The sequence below is a fragment of the Agelaius tricolor genome, unplaced genomic scaffold (genome assembly GCF_023055355.1).
Source record: "Agelaius tricolor isolate 1412-34295 unplaced genomic scaffold, bAgeTri1.0.p SCAF_2, whole genome shotgun sequence".
NCBI lineage: Eukaryota > Metazoa > Chordata > Aves > Passeriformes > Icteridae > Agelaius > Agelaius tricolor.
In genome coordinates, this window is record NW_027269262.1 from 48,879,726 (window position 1) to 48,891,936 (window position 12,211).

The window sequence follows — 12,211 nt, forward strand, 5'->3', positions numbered from 1 at the left end:
TTAAGGAAACTTGACCAAGTAGACCTAATGTGTCATAGCACAACATTGTCCCATTGCTGCTGTCCTGGAAATAGGGCACTTTAGTCACAATACTATTTTCCAGATAAATATTACATATAAAATCAAGATGTAAAAGGCAGCAAGTCACATACAAAGTATTTCAACTTATATCTACAGTGACTTACAGGACTGGGAGAAAATTAATTTGTTTGCTTATGGTTTGGTTAATTTGTTGTAATTTTTTGTGTTCCTTCAGTTACTTCCTGTAATAAAAACAAATGCCAAATATTTCATTTCACAGAATCAGTTAGGTTGGCAAAGACCTCTGAGACTGAGTCCAATCTATGACCAAACACCAAGTAGACTAGACCATGGCACTGAGTGCCACATCCCATCTTTCCTTAAACACCTCCAGAAATGGTGACTCCATCACCCCCCTGGTTAGTTCACTCCAGTCTAATCACCCTTTCTGTGAAGAAACTCTTCCTAATGTCCAGTCTAAACCTCCCCTGGCGCAGCTTGAGGCTGTGTTCTCTGGTCCTATTACTTGTTGCCTGGGAGAAGAGGCCGACCTGGCTCCAGCCTCCTTTCGGTGGTTGTAGAGAGTGGTAAGGTCACTCCTGAGCCTCCTTTTCTCCAGGATAAACACCCCCAGCCCCCTCAGCTGCTCTCCATCAGACTTGTGCTCCAGATCCTTCACCAGCTCCGTTGCCCTTCTCTGGACTCCATTTCATCCATTTGTTTTGCTTGGCTTACTGTTTGATTTGTTGGGGTTTTTTTCCTCCCTACGTTCCCTTGGCTACTTCCTGAGATAAAAAACAAACGTTAGCTATTTAATTTCTCCCTTTCGCGTTACCACCAGGCCAGCTCAGCCCGCGGGTGGGTAGGGCCGGCCGGGCGGGCGGACGTTCCGCCGGCAGGTTCCGGCTCCGGGCTCCGCACGCCGCCGGTGAGGCCGCGGCCGCCCCGGTGACATCACCGGAAAGGCGGGTCACCCCCGGCCAATGGGCCGCCCGACGGCCGCGGAGAAGCGCGGAGGACCCGGAAGGTTTCGCAGTCGGAGCGTTGCTGCCCCGCGGAGAGAGCCCGCTCCTGTCGCCGCCCGCCCCTGCGTGCCCCATGGACTCGGTGGGAGTCGCTGCCGCCGCGCCCGACGCCGGGCCGGGCCCCGCCTGGCAGAGCAAGGTGAGCGCTGTGCCGGCACCACGGGGCCGCGCCCCACGCTGTCCCGTCTTCGGGGAGCTGGAGGAGCAGGGGGAGGAGAAGCACCGAGGCCGTGGAGAGGGCGCTGCGAGGTGGTGCCAGCACCACCAGGGTGGCTGTCGCTCGGCAGAGCGACCCGAGCGCGGTTTGCTGCTACCGGCAATTATCTCCCTGGTGGTGAGAGCTGTTGTGACAGCCTGATAACTGAGCTGCTTCCCTCCGAGGGTGTTGGAGATGAGTGAGCTCGGTTATCCCGGCGGTAGGCAGCGAGTCCCGGCTTGCCTGGCTCGTCGTTCCCCAGCCCCCGCCTCCCCGAGCGAGGTGTTGTGTCCCTGTGCGGTTTTGAGATGGCATGTTTTACCATGGCTGACCTTTCAGGGCTCCAGGAGCGGGGCAGGAAGCTGGGCGTAAGCCACTGCTGATGGGTTATTCCAGGTTTTAGATAGATTGTTTGTCTGCTTGTATGCAAACCTCCTGGGGAAGTTTTATCCCTGTCTCCAGAGGGTACCGACACTGACAAACTGACTTTTTTCCCTTCAACCCCTGTTCTCTCTATTGAGTTTATGAAACTACTCTTTGAGTAGTTCCCCAAGTATCTGTAGAAGAGCCCTTACAAGATTACATGAGCTTATTTTGGAGCCAGCGATAGCTAATTATCTTGATTGTTGTGTTGCCACTGCACAAGTCTTGGTGACTTGAATAAAATGTTTATTTACAGTGTCCGTGGGGAGCCCCTAGCACAACATCAATATCATGTTCTCTTGCTGATGTAATGAGTGAACAGCTGGCAAAAGAATTGCAGCTGGAAGAAGAAAATGCTGCTTTTCCTGAAGTGGTTGCGTAAGTTTAAGTCCTGGATTAGTACTCTCCATAGTTGTGATGCCATCTTCTCTCTCTTGTGCATTTTCTTACAATGTGCTCAGTTCGTAGCAATATACTAAAAGATTTGCCTGTTGCCCCTAATTCTGCTTCCTCTGATCTTCGGTGAAGATGGCTTCCCCAGCTAAAAGTCTTCCTTAGATTCTCTTCTCTGTTGCTCTTACTTCCTTATTGATGTTTACTTTGCATTTTCTGGGGATGTTAACACAGTCTGTAAGGTATATTTAGAGAAATGTCAGAAATGGGTTTTTTCTGCCCTTTTAGGAACTCCTGTTAACAGTGTACAATGTTATTTTGAGAACTATCAGGTATATCACCTGTATCCTCCCACTACCTGAAAGCTCTAAAGAAAGGCCCAGAGCTTACAAAATTGTTCCAAAATTGTTCAAATTTTGGCTGTCTTTCCCATAAAGCAGAACAAAGCAACACTATTTGGGCTATTTTAAACATATAAATAGGTATACATATGCATACACCTGTATGCCTTCTTTTTTTTTTTTTCCTGAAGGACATCTTAAAAATAGAGCTTAGTGCTTCTTGATGAATGGTAAACAAGCAAAAATTTAAGTAAAATTTGCATCGTAAATGAGTAGCAAAGAGAAATGAAGTCATGATCTATTAATATTTAGTGTTGGCTTGGAGAGGAGGCAGACAGCTGAGATCCATTCCTTTCTGTCAGCTCTGCATGAAGTCTGTTGTATAGAGTGGGAAAGTGGTATAAAGCAGTGTTTCTGCTTAGATTGCTGTGTTTATTTTTTTTTTAAATTCCTGTTTTCATCTTATGTAGTGCTGCTGAAGGACCATTTATTACAGGAGAAAATATTGACACTTCCAGTGATCTAATGCTAGCTCAGATGCTGCAGATGGAATTTGACAGGGAATACGATGCGCAGCTTCGGCGTGAAGAGAAGAAGATCAATGGAGATAGCAAAGGTACCTTCATCAGAAGCACAGAATAGCTGCTGTGGAGCTATTCTTGGCACTTAGCTTAAATTGGCAGAGCTGTGAAGAAGTAGCAAATCCCTGATAATCACAGACATGCTTATTTGTTTTGTTTCTCAAGTCTCCATATCCTTTGAAAATTATCGGAAGGTGCATCCCTATGACAGTGACAGCTCAGAGGATGAGGTTGATTGGCAGGATACCCGTCATGATCCATACAGAGCAGGTATGTGACAGCTTTAAACAATACAATTTCTTCAGCCAATAGACCTGAGAGTAGGACAGAGTTAAATTAGGTCTTGTTTTAATGTGAGGAGAGACACCAGCTACATTTAAAATCGGGTCACCTCAGTTGGAGGTGTCAGCAGGAGGTTGGGTGGGTAACTTCTGGCTTCTGTCTGCCAGTATATTGGCTTCAGTGGCTGAATCTGGCAAAATAACCAGTGTACATGGGAAGGATTGTGGGAAGTATTGTGCTCATCTGTCATCTACATTTGGATGATATGGTTACATATCATTTGCACATAATATTGAATACTCCTGTCATAGCATGCCAGCAGTGTGTCTGACACCCCAGAGAAGACAGAGAAGTTAGTTGTAACATAGCCAAAAGAAGGTGTCATGCTTAGGATAGGAGAAGACTGTATTAAGATCATACAATTGAAGTAATTTATTCTGTTTTATAAATGAAATTATATTACTTTTGTGGATATTGTGGGACTTCTATGGGACTTCTATGAGCATTGGTTATGTTTTTTTAGATGTAAAGCTTGGTTTCTTTTTCTCACTGCTGGCAGATAAACCTACTACTACACCAAGAAGGGGTTTCATAGGAAAAGGAAAAGACATTACTACGAAACATGATGAAGTGGTATGTGGAAGAAAAAACACTGCTCGCATGGAAAATGTAAGTGAAAACTGAGGGAAACTTAATTTGTGTAAAACTGAAATGCTGCAGTTCAGCCAAAGAACTAATGCTTGTCCACCAGTGCTGCTGGGTAGGGTGCTGACTTTTCTTTTTTCCCTGTTGCATGAAGGCAATGCAGTCTTTGCTTTATTGGTTATTCTCATTGGCAGTTTGAGTTTTGTGAGTTTTCTGTTTAAAGTAGTTTGTTATTGAGCAATTCAAGAATTTGCACAGAACTGTTTTGGGAAAACAAAACTATCAGCAAGTCTGGCACACAAGCTAATAAAACACAAAAGCTATTTTTGAAAAGGATAGATGTTGTGTAATCTTTCTTCTAACTAATTTTGTCTGATAAGCCAAGTTGTGACCATGTTCACAGGGGTTCTTGGATGAGGGAAGAGATGAGAATGTTCACTCTGTGATCAGAAGGCTTGATTTATTATTTTATGATATATATATTACATTATCACTATACTAAAAAGAAATGGAAAAGGAAGGTTTCCTCACAAACTTGCTAAGCTAAGAATAGGAAAAAAAAAGAATAACAAAGGCAGCTCTCTTGGACTCTGTCTGAGATAGCTTGTTCCTTGATTGGCCATTAATTATAAACATCCAAGATGGGCCAATCACAGGTGGAGCTGTTGCATTCCACAGCAGCAGATAACCATTGTTTACATTCTGTCTCTGAGGCCTCTTAGCTTCTCAGAAGGAAAAATCCTAAAGAAAGGATTTTTAGTGAAAAGGTGTCTGTGATACCAAGTAACTTTTTTCAGTCAATTGTTTACAGCTTTTCAGTCTGTTTATCTTTAGTACATAACTTTCATTGTTTTTAAGGTAACTGGTGCAACTTCTGTAAATAAGGAAATGCTGCAAGTGCTATTTTTTGCAGGATGTTAGGTAATCTCATATCAATTTGGGCAGAACTTTGAGTTCTGAGTTTAAAGCAGTGTGTTTGTGCAATGTTGTCATTGTGTTAAAAAAGTGGGTTTCACATTTATCCAGAGGTCCAAATCTATCATGAGTTTTTCCAAATCAGAATGAGAAATTTCTGTTTGTGCCAACTTTTGGCATCTGCTAGTAACAATGCTTAAATTCCTATTATTTCTGCTTGTAGTTTGCACCTGAATTCCAAGTTGGGGATGGAATTGGGATGGACTTAAAGCTGTCAAATCAAGTCTTCAATGCCTTAAAACAACATGCATACTCTGAGGAACGTCGAAGTGCAAGGCTCCATGAGAAGAAGGAGCACTCCACTGCTGTATGTTTTTCATAAAGTCTCTCTATCTACTCCTTATCTTGTGGAATAGCTAAACTCTGCTGGGTAACTTCTTGCAACATTCCATTTTTAGTAAAACAGCTAAGCAACATTATGTTAACATGGCTGAAGGAAATGATATCAGCTAGCTCCTTCTAGAAAAAGGCTCTTTGTTTGAGCTGCATTACTGTGAGAACCATGTTGAAGTAAGAGCAAGCAGCTACTGTTTTTTTCTCTTTGTCTTTCTAAACTTGTCTCTTAACCAGCTACGTTGAATAAACTGCCTGTAAGTTATTTATAGAAACATCCAGAGGACTAATCCTCTGCAGTTGAACCATATGGCTTTAAATATCTGTCTTCATAACAAGTTTCAGGAGGATGAGGTGACCTACTGATCTAATAATTTAGGGGTTTACTTGATAGACTATATGGGTGAGTTTGAAGTAGGGCCTCTGGTAATTCCTGATCTGGATTTCTTCAAATTTGTCTTTTGCTTTGCTTTATTGTTACTTATATCAAAGAAATATAATACTTGGAATATTATGATTCATGATTTGTAAAGGCTTCTTGAAAAAACTGTAGAAAGTGCTGTTGAGCCACAGTCTATATGTGCAATTAGTAAAATGTTCTATGTGCTGCACAGCTGATGGGAAACTAAGACTATTAAATCATTAAATCAGTCCTGGAGCAGATTTGCTTTGCTTCAGATGTTTATTTTGGTTTGGCTTTTTTTTTCTCCCTTCTGCCAGTTGAGAGAAGTTTTATTAATATATTATTCTTTCCACTTAGTTGAGTTCTTGTGATATATAAATATTCTAAACTCGTGATAAAGGGAAGAATTGCTTTATTGAATTGAGTATTCATGTCTTGCCTATTAATCTTATTCATCTCTTGTAGGAGAAAGCAGTGGATCCTAAAACACGTTTACTTCTGTACAAGATGGTCAATTCTGGGATGCTGGAGACCATCACAGGCTGCATCAGCACGGGAAAAGAATCTGTTGTTTTTCATGCCTATGGAGGAAAGTGAGTATATTGTTTGTTACTGATGATAGCTTTAAGTACAAGAGATGATTTAAAAAGCAGAAAACACAAACATATTTAAACATCTGCACCTTTTTTATTTCTGAGACTTAAAGGCTGTATTTGTGTATATGAGGGTAATAATAAAATCTGAAAACCAAATGATACCAGCTATAAAGTAAAAGAATCCCCACTTTCCTCCTTGGAGGCTGTTAATGAATGGGGACAAATCCACCATGTCTTTCTGTGGAAAAATATGTACTCTTTTTATAAAAAAGAAATCTTGAGGTTTTTGAGAGACTCTTTCCACCGACCTGCCCCAGACCACAGAGCTGTCGTGAGGATCTTGGGCTACCTGAGGGTTGTATTTCCATAGAGCTTGCTCTATTGCCAGCTCTATATTTGCAGCTCAGTGCATGTGCTGTTTGTTACTTTCAGGTTATCTTGAGAATAGTGTTGGGATGCTGCTCACTTCGTGAATCCTTCCTGCCATACTGGAAGGATTAGAGTGCAATATGGCAACTGCATTTTGTTTAACTGACTTTAAACCAGTGATGTTTGAGAAAGAACTAATAAAACTCAAATACAGATCATGTATTTAGAAGTGTCAAGGGAGAAAGTTGGAACTGGGGAGAAAAGATGTGCCTTAACAAATCGGGAGAGGTAACCTATTTGATAAGCAACTTATACTTAAAATCCCAAAACCCAAACATTCATATGTAAGTTTAATCATAGAATTGTTATAAACTTAAGTTGGCTTCTAAATGTGATAGAAAATTAGATCCTCTCTTATATTAAAAATAGCTGTGTGTGGCAATCTATAAAAATCCAAACCCATGCATTTGCTTGTAAATATGTGAATAGTTAACTTTGTTATATATTTGTCTTTTTCCATGAGCAGTGCAACTGAAGATAAAGTTATTCCTCCAGAATGTGCCATCAAAGTGTTTAAAACAACTCTTAATGAATTCAAGAACCGTGACAAATACATTAAGGATGACTACAGGTTTAAAGACCGCTTCAGTAAATTAAATCCACGAAAAATTATTCGTATGTGGGCTGAGAAAGAAATGCATAACTTAACAAGGTAAAGAAAGAAAAAGGAAGTGTAGTTGCCAAATGCCTGTGAGTTTCCTGTTCTCTGTTTAAGGAAGATAATCTATGTCTGGGTATTTAACTTTTATGCCAAAATAAAATACAACCTGGCGCAGATTGAATAAGCTCCTGGTTTTTTTTACAGTTTAATAAGCTGTGTCAGCATCTTCAGTGATTTTGCAGCAGAATTTACAGGCTCCTGAAGTTAAGAGGTTCTAGTTGTAAAAGTGATTAGTATTTAGTGAGCATTTTTAGATTGACTTATAACTTCAGAATCTGAATTTTCATGTGTAAAATACTGTGCAATATATATAATTACTCAGTTTTTAATTCTTTCAAAGACTTTGTTTACTCTGGATCAGTTTTTTCACACAGCTCTCAGATTGCAAATGAGATAGCAGGAACTAGAACTTTGGGGGCTTTGAAGCTTTTGTTCTGTTTTTCTTAATCAGTATCTATTTTCTGATCCACAGAATGCAAAATGCAGGAATTCCTTGTCCTCAAGTGGTTATCCTTAAGAAGCACGTCTTGGTTATGTCTTTCATTGGCCAGGATCAAGTCCCAGCTCCTAAACTAAAGGATGTAACACTTAATAGTGAAGATATGAAAAAGGCCTACTATCAGATTCTTAGTGTAAGATGATGCTGATTTCTCCTCCAATTCTGGGTTGTATTTTCTTTTAAAGGAATAACTGTAAGGACAAATGAGCACTTATTTACTTTTCAGGATGCTTACCTAATTGTCAAGATACAAAGTCCAAAGTCTTATTTTGCTGCTGTTTAATGTGTGACTTAGAATCAGTAAGAAAATATGCACTGAAAAAAATAGAATTAAATTTAATCTTAATCTGAGTGGAAAACATACTGGAATTTGATGACAAACAGATGCTTAGCAGCAGAGGAATTGTGAGCAAGTAGTCCTCCTTTTACAGAAGCAGTATGTGGTTTAGAAAATTCTCTGAAGTCTTTCTGGGCTTACCAAACACTTAATTTACGATGCTTAAGCACTCTCCAGTGGATTGCCTGCCCCCTTTTCAGCAAACCTAGAAACTGGAGAATTAATTAGAACATTGCATGGTGGATGCTTTAATTTCCTATTATCTGCTTGGTTCAAACACACCAGCTGCTAACTGTCTACTCATTATTATGTTATAGATATTAAAAAAACCCAACCAGGCAACCAGCCCCATAGCTTGGTAACAGGAGTGGTCTAGGTCTGGAATGAGACCAGTGAGCAACACAGCTGTGTCTTAAGTGAATTTGTGTTCTGGTTAGGACTCAGTCTCTACACCTGTGAGACTTTCTTCCCATGTGATAGGAGTGAAAATGACATGTATCTAGAGAATATGCTTATCTGTCTCTTGCACTTGGACTGCTTGGCAGAGCTGACTTGAGTTTACCAGAGTAGCTCTTCTGACTTTGCCAAAGCTAAGCTCAGTGATAAAAAAGCTTAGTTTGCTGGCATTTTGCCAAAATTACAATCCCCTGGATGGCAGTGTATTGAAGACTTGGGTAAAAATTTTGTAAATTATGTGGGTGATTAGGGAAAGGTTGGGGTTGTTTTGGTGTTTTGTTTTTTTTTTTTTTTTTTTTTAAGTCATGCTAGCAGTATTTATTTGGAGTATAGCATACTTCCTTCATTACTTTGGTTCCTTGCAGATGATGCAGCAGTTGTATAGGGAGTGCAACCTGGTCCATGCAGATCTGAGTGAATACAACATGCTTTGGCATGATGGGAAGGTGAGTTTGTTCATAATTTGGGGGGGGAAAAGTTTTATCTACTGCGAAATACTAATACAAAGTGAATTGCTATTTCTCTGTGACTACAGGTCTGGCTCATTGATGTCAGTCAGTCTGTGGAGCCAACCCATCCTCATGGACTTGAGTTTTTGTTCAGAGACTGTAGGAATGTTTCACAGGTAAGACCTCTTTGCCTGACAATCTTCTGTTATGCTGCATGTTTTCTAAGATAAAAGATATCTTAGATATGTAGAAGATTACTCTTGCACATTTTCCATGCTGATAGTGTCCTTCTCTGAAAGTGACAAAAATGTGGAAAAGTAAAATTATACCACTAGAACTTAAAACTTCTTTCAGTTAGTTTATCTGTGGGTCAGCAAAAACAAAAATGTAATTTTGGGTAAATGTAGTAACTGGGGAAAGTCAAAGGAATATTTTGTTCTGTGTAGTAAAGTGTTTAATGTGTGCTCTTTATATTGACTAGTTCTTCCAGAAAGGAGGCGTGGCAGAAGCACTTAATGAGCGTGAACTCTTCAACGCTGTCTCAGGTTTAAATATTACAGCTGACAATGAAGTAGACTTCCAAGCAGAGGTATAGCTTTCTCTGTCTAACAATTTAAATTTGGTTAGCTATGGTAGCTATTATAATACCTTAACTTTCCAGATTTAGTTTGTGTGATTGCTGTCAGTAAAATTTCAGCAGTCATTCTGCATCTCTTTTTAAAACCTTGAGTATTTCAACTTAGTACAAACATTTCCAGAAACTCAGACTGACAGACCTCTCCACCCCCTTTCTTGATCCCCCTGCTCCCAAGCAGAAAAGACTTAATGTTAAATATAGTTGCTTCATTTCAGCATTAAGGCAAATCTAGTGATCTGTTTTAGTTTAAAAGCTGTTGTCTTGCCTTACATACATTAAAGGTTGTACAACAAAAGGAAAGTTGGGTTAAAAATAATAATTATTCTACTGCTGATTTTTCATGGTTTAGATGTTAATTTATTTGAATTTAAAGTTTAGGCTAGCATTTCTAATTTTGAAGCTTAAAATCATGCTATGTAAATATGGACTTAGGAATCTTTGGTCACTGTTGGCTTTTAGCTTTCAACATTTGGCTGTAACTCCTCAAGGCCTGCGTCCTGATAACAGATTTAAAAAACAGTTGTCAGACATTCCATATTTTCTACTTCAGTAAGGGCAATGTGGCAATTCTACTCTCCCTAATTACTAATGACATTGCAGGTTTGTGCTAGTCCAGCATGGAGTAGGTGGGAGCTGTACTTAGGTGACTCCTGGGGCAGGTGGTCAAACTAAGAAAGAGATAAAGGGAACACAGTGCCACAGTTCCACAATCTCTGTGTTATTGGAGGGAGGCACACTTCTGTACTTTGAGAAATTCAGCTTAAGTCTTAAGAAATCATCCAGTCCTCCTCCCTGGTGCATTTTAGTTACATAGCTTCAAACTGTAAAGGAGTGCTGCTCATTTTAGTAACTTGTTGAGAGCAGATATTTCAAGGTGTACCTGGCTCTATTTGAGCTGCTACATGTGACTGAATCTTTGAGATAGCAACATTTTACATACCTGCTCTGGCCTCAAAAGCTACTTTTTAATGCTGTTTAGAAGCCTTCTGCTGCTGGCATGGTTTTATGATTTCAGCATGGTTTTATTTTTGCCTCTCTAGATTGAAGCTTTGGAGAAGATGAATGAAGATCACGTGCAGAATCATGGAAAGAAACTGTCAACGTTTTCTAGTGATGGAGACCCACCTATATATGATGAATAGCACTGAGTTTGTAGCTGCTGACAAAACAAAACACAAATTTACTGCTTCTGGTGCAGTGGTAAATGTCAACTGCCAATGTCAAGAGAATGGTTGGCTGGGAATACCAAAATGGAAAACACAGCAAGCATATGGTGATGCCTCAGTGGTTTGCTTTTTTTTTTAACTTGTCCCACACATCAGGCTGGCACTGTGAGAATGGACTGTCACTACCACTTTGAACAGACTGACAACTTCACCAATTTCCCAGTTACATTAGACTAATGTAGCTCAGATGGTCATATTTTGCACGATTCAGAGCTTACTTATCTTTTAGTCTAAAAAAAATAATCTTAAAACCATCTATATTGTCCAAAGTATCTAGTGGGAAAGCACAGTAGAAGAGTCCCTCTCTTTTTTTTCCTAGTGCAACTTGGAAAACTAATGAAATGTTGTTTATGGACACAGTGTTATTCATCCATCTCCACCAAGGGTAAAATGAAAAGGCAAACTATGCACTGCAATCATATGAAAATATTAATTTAGCAAAGTAATATATTTATAAATGTAGAAGTCTGGACTTTTTCATTTGAAGTATAGGGAATGTGGCTCTAATAATCTCTGTAAATACTGTTGGGTATTTTATGGGAAACATATTTGAAATCCAACCAGCAGAGGACTTCCTTGGTGACATGCCAGGAAATCCTGAGTCAATGATATATAATAAAGAGTCACTTCAGGTAGCTTCACTCTTACTACACAAATGGTTCCAAGAACTTGGTGTAAGCCAAAAACAAAACTATAATAATCCTGTCTATACCTAGAATATCAGTCTGGAGCATCAAATGTTCTTACCCTAAAGATAATCACAGACAAATATGAGTATTCTTTTTGCACCTGTAAGCAAAAAAAGCTTTGTTTAGAAATAATGATGACTGATACTGGTTTCCACAGTCTATTTATTCTTAATGTCAGGTTTTTTTTTTTTTTTTGGTTTTTTTTTTTTGTGAGCATCTTCTATAAATCTACTGATGTTTCTCTCCAAAAAAACACATTTAAAGATGAACTGATGTGGTAGGATAGTTTGGAATTAAGGAATTCTAATCAACTTCTTTTTAACTGATTTCTGGTTTCTAGTTTCTGATGCTGCTCTTTATCAAGCAGAACATAGTGATGCTACATGTGACCTCACAGTGTGCTGTGAAAGTGACTTTTTAATCTCTTTTTGTTGGAAAACTGGTAGTGAAGTAAAAATTTAAGATCTTGTGGTGGTATTCTTGCATGGTTCTTTGCATCGCAGAGGCCTTCATTGATCTTTGGTGCTTCACTAGAGCAGTCTTAGGGTAAGACCACACAAATTCCTTACAACAATATAAAAATGAGTCTTTGGGTGGGTACTACATGAACAGTA

The 12,211-nt window shown here is 39.5% G+C and overlaps 1 protein-coding gene across 1 annotated transcript; it reads left to right on the forward strand.

Moving 5' to 3' along the window:
• The first annotated feature begins 989 nt into the window (after positions 1–989).
• RIOK3 (RIO kinase 3) lies at positions 990–12,074 on the forward strand. Its single transcript, XM_071418285.1, is given in 14 exon segments — positions 990–1,103; positions 1,105–1,185; positions 1,922–2,043; positions 2,870–3,015; positions 3,146–3,250; positions 3,822–3,931; positions 5,046–5,189; positions 6,084–6,211; positions 7,110–7,295; positions 7,777–7,936; positions 8,962–9,042; positions 9,132–9,221; positions 9,527–9,634; positions 10,723–12,074. Coding segments are annotated over 14 exon segments (1,662 nt in total). The 5' UTR covers positions 990–1,004; the 3' UTR covers positions 10,825–12,074.
• Positions 12,075–12,211: the final 137 nt, after the last annotated feature.